Consider the following 17,590-nt stretch of genomic DNA (forward strand, 5'->3'; position numbering starts at 1 on the left):
CCGTCCAAAGACATGCAGCTTGTGGGGATAGGTTAATTGGATAATCCAAATTGCCACTAGGTGTGAATGTGCGAGTGAATGTGAGTGCGAATGGTTGTCTGTCCCTATGTGTTAGCCCTGCGACAGACTGGCGACCTGTCCAGGGTGTACCCTGCCTCTCGCCCTATGACAGCTGGGATAGGCTCCAGCGCCCCCCGCGACCCTAAAAAGGATAAGCGGAAGCGAATGGATGGATGGATGGATGGAGTATAATTTAGGAAGAAGAGGAGTTCGGCACCTGATGCCATGGCTGCCATAGAGCTCTGATCTCAGCATCATGGGCATAGTCTGTTCAAACAGGTGACAGTGGTGACAAAAGGAGAATTAATGGCTGCAGTTTGCGTGAAGTTAAGTGATCACTGTATCGTGTTGACAAAGTTCATAGACTCTGGTGAATGATCATTTGTTGTCATAGTTCAGCAAGATAAAAGAGCAAGAGCACCTGCTGGTGCACTTATGATATGATATTCTGACTGTTAAGACTCATGCAGATATTAATTGTGCTTATTTCCTCTGCAGTCAGCAATCTTCTCTCATGGCAGTGCTGAATAGAAAAATACCTTCCTTCACTGCTCTAAGGCTGCAGTGGACACTTCCAACTGGTCCTTGCCCGAGTCCCCTATCTCGTTAGTGAAGCCTTCGATATTTCTGCAGTTACCTTGGAAGCAGCGGTGTAGCAACTCTTCCTGTGCCTATTGTGCTTTTTCGTTATCTCTGGAGGCCCAGCCAAGAATACAGAAAAAGAGAAGCTCCCGTTTCTTTTACCTGTCGATAAATAAACCAGTTGACTCACAGGGACCTTTTTTCCACAGCTATTTGCAGCCCACCTCTAAGGCGCTAAAAAGTCACAGATGTGGTGCTCTCACATAAGTGAGGAGTAATATATGGAGGCAAAACAGAAAGTGTTCTTTCAAATTAATGAGTTGCTGTGCTTCTGTCTTGATTCCTCGCCTTTGCCTCATCCCATCTCTTTATCTCTTTCTCTCACTTTCTTGCTCACTCTCTCCTCAGGGGCATGGGCAATGGTAATTTACTGCCTCATATTAGCCATGAATCTTTCGTTCCTCTATGAAACTCTCACTTCATTGTATTTCACTTGGCCCCTTTTAATTCCCCATGCTCTGGCCATTTATTGTTCTGTGTCCTTAAAGAAACGCTGCCCGAGCACTGCATCTCCACAACACTGAGGTTCCACTCCAGCTCACGGTTTGCACTGTGCTCTGAAACCGGTGCACAAAAAGAAAAGTATTACAAGAGCAGAGAAAAGTGCCAGCAGGGAGGCTCGATGCTCACGTGTGGCTGATAATTTAAAAGCAATTCAGCAGCTATATGGGCCACGTTACCCGCAGCTCTGATGAAATGAACCTAGCTGGAGCCAGTGTTGGAGCAGAGAAAAGAGAAAGTAACACTGTTGTCACATCTGAGTGACAACAGTGTGCTTGGTAATGTTTTCTTTTTTGTTAACATCACCACGCTTGATAGGAAAAATAAACATCTTCACTCTCTTTTGCATATACATGAAGACGGCGCCGACACGTACACGAAAACGTTGCATGGATACCCGCCTCATCCAGCTTCCCATCCAGCCTCTTTATTTGCGTATATATTGATGCCACTAAAAAACAATTGCTCACTTGATGATGATGAAGTAATGTCACTGCTCTCTTGAAATCTCTCATCCTGCCTCTCTTTACAGACAGGCGCCATGGCATTTTGGCAACTTTGAATTGTCAGCATCTGGTGAACCAGCTTGGTGGAGGTTTTATCGAACTCGTCTCTGTAGCTCATGTTGGCCTTTTAACAAAAAATAAAACAAAAAATCATGCAAGATATAAATAATATAGATAGATATCAAAATAAACTAAACCTTTAAAAGTTTCATTTCTATATCCACCAAAATGTAAGCCACTGAAGTCGTGGCTGGTTGCTATGAACCTTGCGCTAAACATGTAAAATTTTACTGAGCACTGATGAGACCATGTTTTATGAAGTAGAAAGTCTGAAACAGTTGCCAGTCCTATTCCCTATGCCTTTAAAAGCATGGATAACTGAAGTATATTCTTTCCAGCAGATCAGGATGGCAGAGATTGAACAGGCTTCCTTGAAGTCAGAGCAACTTTCGGACAAGTCCTCATCCCCTGCCCTGCCGGATGACCTCAGCCTAGATGAGCATACTGCCTACCAGCTGCTGGCGCAAGAGGGCGAGGTGGGTATAAGCAGAGTGAAGAGGAAAGACACCATAAAGATTTTCACTTTAAATATGGATTTTATAGCTTTACAGTGTGTCCATAAGAAGGCTCATTTTCAGCTAGGCCAATCTAAAAGTCAGTGTATGAACGTTTAGGGTTGTTTTAATGATAGGTAGCTCTAGTAATCCTGTCATTTTAGGGGCACTAAGGTTTTGTACACTAGCTCTGATTTACAACATTGAGCCATCTTTACACAGCTCTGAGTTACAAAGGTGTGCAGAGTAAGCGCCCGCTTAAATGTCACTAGGAGGATATTAGTACTATTATCATTTTGCCGTGCTGCACACTTGGTTGTCATCTCTAGACGGAATTTTAAGCCAGTTTCATGTGAGTAAGACGAATAGAAAGAGAATACTGCACCACAAATTCAACAAGATACAACATTTAGTACAGGAAAACTGTGTCAGGCTAGTATTGACCAATCAGACTTTGGCTGACAAAGCAGGCTGACAAAAGACGATTTACAAGTTAGCTTTTATTGTAGTTTTTTATATTTATCTCCACTGATAGTTGGGAGGTAAGCAATCACCAACACATGGAGCAGGACGTCACCAACCTGGTGTTTGTTATACGCAAGCGTCAGAAGAAAATCAACGCTCATTGTCCCCAGAGGCTAGGTCATTGGATAAGAGCCCATAGGTTCCACCAGCTGCTTTATATTTGACGTAAATACAGCAGTTTACCAGCACTTTGTTCCAACCCCGCAGCAGATTTCTTTATTATTACTTCCAGGAAGCACAAAACAAATGAACCCTCATAAAATCATTTTCATGGCTGCGCTTTAGGCTCTCTCGCGATTTGCAGATATAAACCTTTAGGTTCCAAAGATGCCTTTATCACTTTCTTTCTATGTATCAGGGTAACTATCTTGTCTTTGGAGAGTCGACAGTCTCTATCCTCTACAGTCCTTCTCGTGAATAAATCTTTCCACCAAACTCCCCTCAATCACAATTCGTGGTGGCTCTCTATGAACCCGCCCAAAGCTTGCTTTAGACTTTATCTTTTATGCTTCTCCTTTGACAGTGCTCCCCCTCTGGTAATTGCACACCTGCTCTGTACCTCCCTCTAGCCTCACTATCTCCATCCCTTATCATCCATCCATCCTAGATATCCTCCTCTGTAATGGGGTAATGCTCCTTGGTTCTGGAGAGCTAAATAAGCCTGCCGTCACCAAGCATGGCTGTGAACCAGTGCTCATTAGAGGAGAGGGAAGGAGATGAGAAAAGAAGGGGAAGAGGGAAAGAGAGAAGGTGACAAAGGACGTAAGGTTAGGGTTTTAATTTGCCCAGCGCTGTTTGATTAAAAGAAATCTGGTGTCAAATAAATAAATAAATCCGTTTTACACAGTCACACTGAGGGAAGTCACATCTCTGCCCAAAGCAAGCCCTTACAATATAAAGCACACCATTTTTACTTAAAAGCTTGTCTAACATTAGGGTTAGGGCTAGTAGTGTCATGGTCCTGGGCCATGTGGGCCCAGTATTCTTAGTTCCTTGTATTTTTGTATTTCGTTCCTTATTTAGGCCATGTTTCCTGAGTTGCCCTGTTGTGTTGTTCCCTAAGTGTTTTCCCTTCGTGACTCTTACCCCCTGTGTGCCCCTCTGTGTATTTATGAGCCCTCGTCTCTCTTTGTGTTTTATTCTATGTTTTCCCCAGCCCGTTATGTCTGCGTTCTCCCCGTGCTCTCTCTCCTCCTGTTTGAACCTCTGTGTACTTCCTGTTTTACTTTGCCCATCTCCCATCAGTGTTGCGTTCACTCCTGCCGTGTCTTGTTATGATTATCAGTGTCACCTGTGTTCCCCGTGTGCATCCACTTCCCCTGATCATCCCTCATGTGTATTTACTCTCTGTGTTTCATGCAGTCTGTGTCGCGTCGTCTGTGTTACCACCCCCTGTGTTCCGTATCTCCAGCCATAGCTTTTTCTTAGTTTATGTCCAGTTTAGGTTTTCTGTTTGAACTATTACCCTTGTACTGCCCTCGCTCTGGTTTGTTCTGTTATCAGCCATAATAAAAGGCTCGCTTTTGTTTAATCCACTCCTGCATCTTCGCTTGTGTTCGCGTCTGGGTCCAACACACACATTCCCACACGGTCTATCTCCACGGACCGTGACAAGTAGTAATTATGGTGGTGGTATCTGAAGAGATGTGTGTGCAGGGGTAGAAGCGAATGCTTGATAAGGCTATTTGAGATTTCACCTGAAATGGGGCTGTTAAGGGGCTCGGGTTGAATGACTCAGAGGTACAGTACACTAATGAAAGCACAAAAGCATTCCTGCACACCCACTCTCACACGTGTACCAGCTTATTTTTGAACTCTTGCCTTCATCCGCCTCCTGCTACTCACTTCAAGCCATCGCGGCCTGTTTGCGGATGCTCGGGAATTTCAAACCTAAACATTTAAGGTCACGAAATATAGGATTAACATAACAATTAAGAGCTCATGTTCACACTTTGAATTGCACTGAAATGAAAAGCCAAAGAGAATGATGTGACTCAGAGGCCATGTTTAATATCTCCCAGCACCTTAGGGGCTTTTTTTTTTTTTTGCCTCAACCAGGAACCCTCAATTTAAAATACATCACATGAATTATGGATTAATTATTGCTTTGGAGATGAAATGAGAGTTTAAAGAAAATTTTATGCTAACTTAATGATCATCTAATCATCTTAATCATACAAGCTTTTCCAAAACAGGTCGCAGCAGTTTGCGTCACAAATTGAGCCCATATGTCTAATTTAGATATGAAGGAAAAAGCATCCACTGTTCTGGATATTTGTTAATCTTCTGTCTTGTAGGTAAAGTGCAGCAGTGACTCTCCCAGCTCTGAGGAGGTCGAAGGAGGAGGTCACCAGATTCAGACTGTGGTGCAGAGCCAGCCATGCAGAGCCCTCAGCACGGGCATTGAGATGGAGATCGTACTGCAGGAGATGGAAATGCAAACACACGAACCGCGTGTTTGTTCACCTCAGTGCAGCCCAGGTGAGTAAATCCACAGCGCAACAAACACATAAGCACAATAATGTGAATTGCTTGTTGCTCTGTGTGTGTATATTGTGTAAACGAAATGCTGTAATCTTAAGTGACAGCCTCAACAAAATGCTGCACAATTTGGTTAAACAGCACTTCAAATCAAAGAACAAGGCAATAAATTAAATTCAAGTAATTATATAAATAAACAAGAGAAGTCCACGTACAGTAAGTCTCAAAATGCGCCTATAAGAGGTGACGAGGGGGGAGTCTAAGGAAGAAACTGACCTCTGCAGTAGGATTAGCTCTATATATGCACATGTACAGTTAGTTTTTACATCAAATGGCATCATATTGGGTGTATTCAGGCCCAGACTACAGATTAATCCGTCACCATCTTCTGTATATAAAATCTGTCTTTTTAATACATCCTTAACCCTAAAATAAAATCTGGTTGTAAGAACTGACTAATAATGTCCTCTGCTGGTCTCTTAAGCAGCCATCCCAGTACCTCCCCGCAGTAGAAGCCTACGTTTGTCAAGAGGCCTTAGGCTGGCCTCCCGAGCCTCCAGAGCCTCGTGGGCTTCGTTCCGCTCCCCTGGAGCCCATAGGAAGAAGCTCTGCACACAGGTAAGAGGGGACGAGGGACCAAATAGATAGATTACGGTAAGTTAGATGATGTTTGACGTGGAAACATAAAAAGACAGTTGTGAGGTTCTGTTGAAATATATTTCAGTAATTGCTAACTAACAAATGATGATCAAGTAAATATAATAAAGGCAGGCTTGTAATCAGTACTGTTACAAGTCTTAATGAAAAAGAGAGTTGGATTGATGAGCTCATTATCTCTCTCCACTCTGTCTCTTATCTCCCTCAGTACCCTTCCCACAGTGATTCGTCCCTCGCTACAGGCAGCTCTGAAGGCAGCCTTCAGACCACCTTGGAAGAAGGACTGAGCTTCAGTGTGTCCCCACCTCAGAACTTAGACTTTCCACTGTCATCAGCTCCATTGCCGCTTATGTGTCCTCTCCCTCTGCCTGAGGACACCACCTCCATTTCTTCCCCAGTCCAGACCCTGAGACCAAGACCGAGCCCATCGTCTGGTTTAACCCTTCTGGCCACCAGGGGTCACCAGCGGAGTCAGAGCAGCGGGCGTGGCAGCACCAGCCCTGGGTACACCCGCGATGACTCGATCGACCCTTCAGATGAGGACCTGGGCATAGGGATTGGATCGTCTATTGGCGGTTGTGGCTCCAGCCAAGCAGGCAACAGTGAACACTTGTCAGAGACACTTAGCAGCTTGTCGCTGACATCACTGCTATCACCCAGCTCCCTGGTGTACCCAGGAGGAGCAGTAAAGAAGTGCAACAGCACAGGCAGCCTGGACCAAGGGGGGATGCTGCTGTCTTCCCGGAGCAGGGAGGGTCGTAGGGAGATTATGGGTCTGGAGCTTATGGACCCCCAAGGCTTCTTGGCCAACCCCTGGACTGGGGTTGATACAAGAAGAGGAGAAGGAAGAGGGGAAATAGGAGATGGAGATCAAGGACTAAAGGGGAAGAGCTCAAGCCAAACAACAGTAGGGCCTTGTCGAAAAAACAGATGAAACCCAATGTTTCCTTTTTGTTTGTCTCTCCATTCCTTGGATCTGAACTCATTGCTATCCCTCTCGCTCTCTCTGCCTCATCGGTGAGAGAAAGGTCTGATGACACACGATTCCAAAACCAAACCCTCATCTTGCCCCCTTAACCCATTTCTATACATTCGTGACAAGCCCATGTCCTATTTTGTGCTATCTATGGGAGTGGTTTTGGTTATGGTCTGTTGGTGTGGAAGTGGCCTTTTCAAGGTCCAAGAGCTTCCACCAACTTGGCGGCTGTACCAGTATGGGAGGCCATGGAAGCTTCTGATCACACAGCAAACCCAGAAGGAGATACAAAAGGGTTTGAACTCAAAGATACAACAAAGAATCTTCATGTTGCTCGACTGTAATTTCCTTTTTCCTGATGGCTCGGGTTCTCTGAGGTTAAAAATGCAAAAACAGAAGTAACCAAACAAGAAATAGCAATCCATGCCAACAGAGGGTGTTTTGATTCGCTTATGTCTCCAAGGCAGTGTGGCAAATACACGGGCGGAGGCTTTGTGATGGAGGAATATATGAAGGCGGGAGGAAGACTGGGGCAAGGAGAAGGCAGGTCATTTGTTTGGCTGGAAAAGCAGAAAGCGGATGTCCATCTGTTCTGGCAGACGGAAACAACAGGTCTTACTCACTCTGGCACAGGAGCTTCTGCTGAGATCAGAGTAAAATGTGAAGGGTGGAGGAAAGTTCAGGAATGTGTGCTCACGTTTGTGTGTGTGTGTGAGTGTGTGTGAGAGAGCACCGCCTCAGGTATCTAAGGCAATGAATTAAATCATTCTCACCGCTGCACCGCACCTCTGTGTTTTTGAAACCAGGGGGAGAGGTATCAACTGAGGAAAAGTTTCGCACGTCTTTCAGCTTGGTCTTCAGTGGCACCGGGAAATGGAAATAAATTAACAGACTGTGGAGGTATAACTGTGCATGGAGTGATTCGTGAAATTGGTTATTTTCCTTTCTCTTGCCAGCATCTCTCACTCGTGAACATGAAGAAATATAGTATAAAACGGAAAGCTAGGTTGGATGGAGCTTCACAGACGCGGCCAGGAGAAACAGCGTCGTGTGAGCGGCCCAGCTACGCCTGCACTGGAAAATGTGGTTTGCAGCTCCCTCGCTCAAGTGAGACTTCAAGCACACACCTTTTTTGACGCCACTTCCTCTCACTACGTTTAAGGATTTAAAGCGAATGGACAAAAAAAAAAAGAAACCACCCTCACACAAAAGTGTTGCAAGGGTCCTTGACTGCATGATGGGATTGCATTTAACCAAGATTTTTAACTATATACAGAAGTGTATTGACATGTCAATGTTGGGTGATAACCATGTGATTTCTATTCCACTATTTTTGTAGAAAAGAAAATAGGCACGTGCAAGTGTTGCCGTTAATTTGTCCCGATTTAGTTTAACCCATGCAGTGTCTTTGACTTTGTTGTCTAGGACTTTTTTTGGTCTGCCAGTGGCTTCCAAGTTTTCTAACATTTTTCTAAGGTGTGGACAGTGTATAAAACAACGAAGCAAAAAATTTCAAACAAACTCTGTGCGCTGAAGTGATTGTTCCCTCCAGCACATTTCTCCTTGGGAACGCTGGTTCCTCGCGATTTGATTTTTCTAGATGTTGGAGTCTCAGAGGACAACCAGAGGTGGGAACAGCCATACTCACTCACCACATGGGGACTGTCTAGCTCACGGACATTCCCTGCACAAAAGGGGACTTTGTTTGCTTTTAGTCTCCTATGCTAAAAAACAACAACAAAAAAAACCACACAAACAGCGTACACCATCTCTATGAAAGCTTTAATTTGAGCGTTACACCATAACATATCGATTACGGGCACATTAGTGTTCCTTAAGCATGATTCTGGGATTGCAATACAGTATGCTTATTCTTGAAACGACACAGTGATGCACTCAGCCCCCCCCCATCTTTTCACACATATAGTATGTTGTAGCAAACTTTTCACGCACGGAGATTTGATGCGAAAAGCTGAAACTGTAAGAGCGGAACGAGACTTGGCGTCTTTTTGGCTTCCACCACTCGATTAACTGCTCCATCCAAAAAGGAGACGTTCATCTTTAAGCCTGATTTCTAAGAGGTAGACTGTTTTATCCCTGGCGTTTCAATCATTACCTTATTTATTTTTTTCCATTTCTCAAGAGGAATGAGGTGATGTGAGAAAATCTGAGGGTTTGACCTTTTTTATCATGCAAAATCACTTTGATGACTATGTTTTAGCATATGGTGTTGGGTATTAACGAGTGAGGCATTTGCGTGTGCGCGTGTGTCTGTGTGAGGGACTGTGTGTGCATGTGCGTTTGTGACTTCAGGTAAAGTGTTTGCCTTTTTCCTGAAATGTCCTGTTTGTCAGTAAGGATAGCTGGCGGGGTTAAAGGTCGAAGAGGGAAAAAACACAAAGCAACCAAGGGCTGTTTTAGCATTAAAGATATATCCTCTTATCTTTCTGAGACAAATCCTTGTGTCAGTGAATATGGCATCAAAGGTTAAAGCCTGACTACACAGCAATAAATGTTCTATGTGTATGCCCTGAGTAAATGATGTCAATGGGATTTTTATCTCCTCGGATTACAGCAGTACTCATTTTTGTCTGTTTTTGCTTCTGCACGTCTAAACTTCCAACTGGTCGGATAGCACCTCTGCCCTCTCCAAAACCAGTCGCTAGAGAGATGGGCTCCAATTGGATAACATGAGTAAATGAGGTTAACGAACTCAGGTCGGGGGGTAAAAACCACTAGTTTAAATTTTAAAGATAGCTGTAAAGCTGTGCTCAGACAGAAAGCGAAGCAAATTCTCGCCTTGCTTTATTCGCACAAGTTTGACAGCTTGAGTGTTTTGTGCACTGTGCGCTCACACACTACAGGCGCCGGACGTCAGATACAACAAGCAGAACAGTGCACCAAATTTGCGCGTCAGCAGAGTGTGCCTTCATGCACTGTGTGTGTGTGCTACAGCTCTCACTTAGACTGATGTTCAAGACCCCCCTTGTCTCCTTTTATATTTATGAGTACAAAGGTTCAGCAAAAGCACACATCTTTCCTAACGTGTTTTTTTGCTCCAGTCCAAGCTGCCTTGATCAAGCCTGCGTCCCCCTGTACACTCTGTATTGTATGCAGTCATGTCCGTCTCTTCAAAATTTGCTTCACCTTCAGTCTGAACACACCTTAAGAGTGTACACTTCACGTTTGTACATATCTTTGTATTTTGATCTGCATGTGTGCATTGCTGCCAGTGATCATGAATATATCGTTAGTATGCATTTCATAAAACTGTACAAAGGTGAAGGGAATGCCCCGGATGTTTCTGACTGCTGCTATGAGACCACTGGAGAATCAGTCACAAAAAAAAGATGTTTCTCCTCCAACAAAAACTATAAAATGATAAAATATTACATTTTATGTAAAAAATCACACACATCCAGTCTTCATTTTTATGCCTGTGTTTTGTTTTTTTCCACATTTAAATGATTAAGCTTGTGGTATGACAGCCAGGAGGAAAGAGGTTGGATTGTGTCAGGCAGGGAAGACAAAGCCAACGAGACTGCACCAAAAGCTGTCTGCACCCGACATGGACAGCTGGACAGAGTAAAGCTAACAGACAGCGCGAGAGACCGAGGTAGTGAGATGGTGCAGGAGTAGGAGACTTCTCCAGACAGCTTGTCATCGGCAGTCTTGCCCAGCGGAGCCGTCAGCGCGAGAGAGCACATTAAGCATGCACGCTGAACTCAGAGGTGTTGTTTACCTCACACCCTCAACCAGCCAGCCCCTCCACCTCATCTAACCTCTCAAAACCTGTTCTCCCTCCAGGCCCCTGTCCTTCAAATGTCACCGCAGGAGAGTGGAGGTGTGTGTGTGTTTGTGTGGCGAGTGGCAAAAGTGCACGAGTCTCCAAGACTATGTGTGGATGCAAGTGGTAGTGTCATTGCTTTGGTTATCTCCAGGTTCTGTCATCTGGAATTTTTGCAGCTTTTTGTGTGGCTTCCTTCCAATGCCAGATGAGTGCAAGTAGCCTCTTGCAACATTAACTCCAAAGGTCAATATCCATGCCTTTGGGGGACTGGTGTGCTTATTTGATTGATTATTTCCCATGGCAGCGCACAAGTCCCCTGACACATCAGGCCTCGTTTGGTTAAAAAAACAAAAATGAAAGACAAAATGTTCACCACGCCTAGAAACCTGCTGCTTTACTTCACTGTGCTTCTGTGCAGCATGAGAACACTGTGGACAAGGGAGATTTTCAGACTGTCAAAGCTCGCTCTTGTTTTATTTACAGTATGTCTGATGAGAAAGAAAATGCTCCAAACACCTCAGTCGAGCTGTTTTCAGTGTCTTGGATGAAATGTATTAAAGTTGGTTGTGAGGGGTTCTTTTCAAAAAAGGGGGGAAAAATCTTTTCTCATCTTTCTCAAATTTGTCTGCCAAAGACGTTAGGTCAGAAGGTAGTCGAAAAAATTGAGAGAAACGGCGTGCCGTCAAAGCAATCTTTACCCCCGAGTTTTGTCAAACTGATAAACAAGATCCACAAAGATGTGTCTCATTACTGAGTTTTTCTCTGGGCAGGAGGAAGAAAGGGAGGAACAACAGACTTCTGACAACATCCAACTTGTTTTCAAACTGCAGATTTTTTTTTTTGCTTTTACCCCAGGAGAGAAGTGTTAAGCCTTTCATTCCCAAAAAAAAAAAAAAAAAGCAAGTCAATTAGGATGTGTTTTTAATGCTCTGTCACTTAATGACTCACGTAAGCCAGCAGAATGTTTTTGATGTGCAAGGAGATGACCTAACTGCCTGTTTTTAGGGGACTAACATAGACCACAAGCTGCTGTCGTGAGAGAAGTCAAACTGATGGGTTAGAGAGCAGTGTGGGCATTTCTATGTGACAGAAAAAAGACAGAAAATTGTGCAGAGAAATTTTTCTTCCCTTTGAAGGTTCGGCAAATGATGATAAATGAATGCCATTCCATTTCCTGATGCAGCTGTATGGGATTATTACTGTAAAAATGAAGTCCACTTCCCTTACTTCTCTCTTTTTTCATCTCTCTAATCACATCAGCCACTGAATCCTTTACTCTCAGTCCACACCTGAGTCTTTCCTGACACACGCACATGCAGGCGTGTGCGCACACACATCAGGGGCAGGCATTGAAACCAGCCCCTGTCAGCTGTCAAGGCTAACTGCCCATGGGAGTTGTCCAAACCCATTGATTGCATCACAGGCTCGAGGGAGAAAGTCAGATAAAGGCAGGTTGTGAAGGTGGCACAATAAAACGATGAATAAAGTGGCAGTAAAATGAGCTGAATGTGTAAGATCAGAAGAAAAAAGCTATCAATCTCCAGACAATATTTAAACTTTCAGAAATCTAAACTGGTTCTTAGGTTTTGTCTCATTTGAGTGTCTCTTTGTTGTTTGTGCCCACTCTTTTCTCTGTCTTCTCTTTTCCAGCTCGTCGCTCTGTGACTTCAGAGGATGAATTAAACAGGCACAGTAGCAACGCTTTTCCCTATCTGCTCTAATTCAAATAGGCAGCTCTCTGGCCTTTATGAACTTTTACATAATTTGCATCAGTGCTTGTGTGTGTCAGGCCTTTCCATTTTCTCCACACCCCTAGTAACTGAAGGGTTTTGCCAAAAACTGAAGGCTTGCTTAAAGGGGCTGTAAATGCCCACATTTACAGCTGAATTTAATGCGTTTACAAAAATAGTTTGATGTCTATAGCTAATTAACCCCTTTTTAAACATTTTTTAAGTTTGGAGTTTCACTGAGACTAAAAGCATTGTAGCCCGTTGAGGTTTTGCAGATATGTGACCGCTAACCAGGCTATGTCAACTTGTCTGCAATTTTGAAGTTAGTAAGGTTGAAGTCACATGGGCCGAGAGAGTCTGCAACCATCTGGCAACCACTGGCTGGGAGGCAAAAATATGGATTCTCCAACTTGTTGGCAATTGGTTGCTGGAGGTTGATTATTAAAGTCCCAGGCCTACAGACTGGCCAGACTCATCTTGGCAACCATTGGTTGCTAGTTGACAATGTGTATTCCCCAACCACTTTTTAAAACTGTCCGTCAGTTGCTTTACTTACAGATTACTGCTGCTATTCGACGATTACATGGAACACACTGACTTGTCTACAGACACCTGGAAACTACACTCCAAGCACTAGAGAAACTGGAAACAGAGACCACTCACCTTTGAAGTCAAATTTGTTCTTTTTGAAATGTGATGGATAGCTTTTACTTTGAAGGTCTACGCTGGCCTCACCACTTTTTCAAGTTTTACTACAGCTCAGCAAGTAGTTGGAAAGTTTTTGCAGAGAAGTCGGCTGCCTTATGCAGAAACGACAGGTGACCACGACAAACTGCTAGCGTCCAAATCAACCAGCACCTTCCAGAGATGACTGACCAGCCAGCTGGCTAAATATGGCCAGTTCGTTCCTTGTGGTTGCATCACATCCAATATGGCAGAAAACTCTTAATGTGCCCATGACATCATTCGAGAAATCTCTAGGAGCTGTCTATGAGGCTTTACGTTTGCTCATTTGAACCACTAAAAAGGGCTCATCAGCCATACTTGTGGTGTCTTTTGGAGAATTTGGAAAATGTAATATGGATTTAGATTTTACCTGATATGGTTTTCTGTGCATTTAAGTGCGAGAAAAGCCTGTGTTTTATTTTTATTTAGCACTAATTAGCACAGTTTTTCAAACCTTATATTAGCAAGGTCATTTCTGGCTCCCCCAAAAAACTTTTATAGTGACTGAGCCTTCAAATTGGGCTTCACAAACCAATGGGTGACATCCCAGCAGCTATGTTTGAATGCAGCCTATGGTTCCACCAAACAGAAGCCTGCAAGGTAGCTGACTTGTCACTGCTAATGCCTAAATCTTATCCCTTCACAGACACCATTTCCCACCCGCTCACTCTTCTCCCTGCTTCTTTCACTTTTTCTCTGCAACTTAAAGCCATTAGCCGAGAAAGAAGCTGTGACAGCTGAAACTAGGAGATTGGGAGCAGCACTGACATTGCTAGTTTTAGCCTTGCTTTGCTTTCATTGTGATGGATGATTGACTGGTTTCCTCAACACCTGGACTGCTGTTTTGTAAGATAATAGTGAAAAATAATACTGTAACAATGCTCAGTGACGGCTTTGAAAGACTTATTCGACGCAAGCGCTGACAGTTCTCTCATATTGTAGCTCTGTTTGCAACAGCCAGATTTAAAACCCCCAACTATCACATGGTAAATAGCCTGTATTTGTATAGCGCTTTACTTAGTCTTTAGTCTTAGGATTATATGCACCAGGAAAAAAACTAAGTGATACAGAACTTCAGGAAGGTAAACAAATGTTGCTGATCTTTATTTCACCTGCAAAACAAGAAAAACTGAAAACCATTCGCTTACAGCTGATCCAGAATATCTGATGCTCTTCCTTGTGTGCATATGCTCTGCATACAGAGTGATTTCACTGCATTGCATATCTGATAATTGGCATAATGCACAGAGGAGGCCTATGATGCAAATGAATCCATGAGGGTTGGTTTGATTTTCTTGAGGACCAGTCTAGGGAATTTCCCGCCAAGAGGAATGATGCTGAGTGATTCTATTTGAGGAACTTGGTGCAGTAGAGGAGATCAGTGGTGTGAATGGAGGGGACTCCAGATGAGAGGCAGGAGGGACTAATAAAGTTGTGGCACATTGCACACAGGCACACTGACCGGGTTCAGTGTGTTTGGCATTTGCACCAGTACTGTGTTCTGATTGATAAGGGTGTTAACACCTGGCTGGTCTGTGGCTGTCTGTTACGGCCCCAGCTGGGCCTCCTGAATTTTATGTGGGGACGTAACACTGGCACACCCAGACTCTATCCAGCTGATGCGGTTCCTTCATAGCTGAATTAGAAGAGGGCTCTGCTTGACTTGGCCTCATACAAGGCGTTTTGGCCTGCTGAGCGTCCTCTTCAGGTTCAGAGGACACAAACAAAAACACAATGGTTCTTTTTTAATAGATTTTTGACTTTTTTCATCACATTTGACATGAAAACAATTCCCCGAAATATTCTCTCACCTTTGGTGCAGTTGCGATCTCTGACTCTCTTCCTCTTTTAAAAAAACAAACACATCAGAATTTTCCTGAGCTGATACAAACTCTCTGCAGTGACTGTTTTATCATTCAGTGCAGTGAAAGGCAGATGCATGAACTGTATGTTGGCACTTTGGACATACATAGTTGTTCTGTGGCGTGATGACATCTTTGTGTTTCCGCCTCGTCAAAATATTTTTTCTGCTCCTTCTTTGAGAGCGACTTCCACTGTGGATATAAGATCACCAGAACACACAGCTCGTATAAATACACAGCCACACTGCTGCTACACATAACTACAGGACAGCTGGTACACATGCACAAACAAGAGCATAGAACATTAACAGATGTATAAATGTATTCAGAGTTACACACTTACTCTCTCTCCCACAGCTGCACTGTCACTGATATTTAATTCTGCTTTGACCTTTGGCCTCTGCTCCAAAAATCCATAATACTGACACTTAGTCCAGCATTTCAAAGACTAATAATGATAAACAGCACAGAAACATGTAAGCAAAACAGTTTTTCTTTCATTAGCCTGAAGCATCCAACAGGTTCAAGCACCTTTATCAATAAATATCTAACGACAACTGTCTGAGTGTCTCACCTGTCCTTATCTATCTGTGCCTGGCTGGCCGTACATATGAGATGGCTGCATGGTGATTGGAGCAGCCATATATGAAAGTTGGTACTCGGGCAGAGGAGGAGCAGATCCCAGGGGGGTGTAGCTGACAGACCCTCCCTCCACTATGAATGTCTGCTGGAGGAGAAGGAGGAGAAAAGGGAGCAGGAGGAGGAGGGTCGGAGTTTTCCCCTCTACTGGTATATATACACACAGCACAACACTTTTAAGAGTATTTAACAAGAGCAAGTTTCCTTTTTCCCTGGTTTTACTACCACACTGTTCACCAAAACGCAGCAAACCTTCACCATCTTATCCAGAAGGGTCACCTCTTCATCCTCACATGGAAGAAGTAATCTGATTGGCATGGTGGTTTGTTTGAAGCAGGGATTTCGGAGTGGCCCTTGTGTAGCGTTGGAACCCAGTCACGATGTGTTTCATCCATTTCATAGGTTGGTTTGCCTGCAATAATGCCAAATAATTAGCAACTCTATAAATATAATGTAGTTCTGCAAATGATTTTGCAGAAGTAGGATGTTTGTTCTAATTTGCTATGACCTTAGAGCGCATCGCAAATAAAACTAATAGGCTATAAAGAGTGATATGAACATATTTAGAACTTACCGGAATGAAAATGTCTGGAGCACCAACAGATATTTGGAGATGGAAGAGAACTGGATATCAGCTCATCTCACAGCTGCTATCCAGGCTAGACTCCTTCTTTTGGTAACATCCGCTAGGTGAGCTGCCTCATGTTGCTTCCAGTTGGGAAAGAATGAAAAGATAAACCATTTTCAAGCTTATTCTCTTGCCGGTCATGCGATCTAACATTACAACCGACCACGCAGCAAGTACTAACTGGTGTCATCCGTCTGCTTTCGCTCCTCTTTTGCTAGCGCTTTGTTTGGTCCAGAAACATGGCGCCTCAACCAAAAATCCTGGTCACGCCCCCTCCCGTGACATCACGCTCCAAAGCCCTATACTAGTTTGTTTGTTTGTTTTTAAATTAGCAAGATCAACATACAAACAAAATGCACCATATATTACACATTCAGAGAATAGACATTCCTTACATATTAGCAACTTTCATACATAGGAAAAAGAAGATATAAAGATGGGGTCATATAATTTAACAGATTAAATCAACTCACTAAATCAAAATCTTCCAAAAAGGAAAAAAAAAAGCAGCCTTTTTATCTTTAACTAAAGTCAAAGATTTAACCAACAGGTTTAAGTTGTTTCTCCAGTAAGCTAGTGTTGGTTTGGTCTTACAAAAACGACAAGCTTTGTATAAATTGCTTGCACAAGATTAATAACACATTAACACCATAATTAGCTTTCTTTTCTTACAACAACACTCCAAACAATATCATATTTAAGGTAAATGGGGTAATTTGAATCCCACTGGAATAAAGCCAGGTATGAAAATCCAACCAAAATATTTGTATAAAATTGCACAAAAACAATAGATGGTCCAAATCCTCCTCTTCTGTTTCACAAAATACACAATTACCAGTTTCTATTTTGAATCTATCATCAAGGAGTCTATTTGTCGGGTAAATTTTTAAATTGGACTTCTTTCCCTTTAGGAGGGACCTATACTAGTAAACACGTGTTTAAGACTGTAAGGCACCCCTTCTGACTCCATTCTTGTTATAATAAGTGCCCTACGGAGCCCCGCAAGGGACATGGGAGGAAAAAAAATTAAGATAATCTTTTCCGAGATCCCGAGTTTCGCGATCTCGCAAAAGTTTTTGCCGCATTCGGAGGCCGCCAGCTCGAAGCCGACCGGGAGGTCGAGGCACGATGTGCCGGGAGAGCGGTGTTCCCCGCGGCTATAGTAGGTCTCGACCTCCCGTTAGCTTTGCGATGGTGGGTGTTAGACGTCTCCGAAAATGTCGGAGCACTTTTGCAAATATGTGATGTCTTGTAAATCGAGCAGATATTTGATGTTTACACAACTACATTCACGCCTCAAAATATCTTAAAAG

General features: G+C 43.4%; 1 protein-coding gene across 4 annotated transcripts in view; it reads left to right on the forward strand.

Moving 5' to 3' along the window:
* The window catches only part of LOC146575988 (voltage-dependent T-type calcium channel subunit alpha-1I-like), a 129,240-nt gene extending 121,167 nt beyond the window's left edge, over nt 1-8,073 (forward strand). For 2 of the 4 annotated variants that reach the window (XM_085270942.1, XM_085270945.1), the window contains exons 32-35: nt 2,108-2,245; nt 5,086-5,269; nt 5,754-5,887; nt 6,135-8,073. In XM_085270942.1, coding sequence (XP_085127068.1) covers nt 2,108-2,245; nt 5,086-5,269; nt 5,754-5,887; nt 6,135-6,860 — 1,182 coding nt within the window. In that variant the 3' untranslated portion in view covers nt 6,861-8,073. The remainder of the gene's footprint in view (nt 1-2,107; nt 2,246-5,085; nt 5,270-5,753; nt 5,888-6,134) is intronic. The other 2 variants (XM_085270943.1, XM_085270944.1) reach the window with 2 other exon arrangements.
* The last annotated feature ends 9,517 nt before the right edge of the window (nt 8,074-17,590 follow it).

The sequence above is a fragment of the Mchenga conophoros genome, linkage group LG4 (genome assembly GCF_057382185.1).
Source record: "Mchenga conophoros isolate Kocher_MC1m ecotype Shallow Benthic linkage group LG4, M_conophoros_male_GT1.1, whole genome shotgun sequence".
Taxonomy (NCBI): domain Eukaryota; kingdom Metazoa; phylum Chordata; class Actinopteri; order Cichliformes; family Cichlidae; genus Mchenga; species Mchenga conophoros.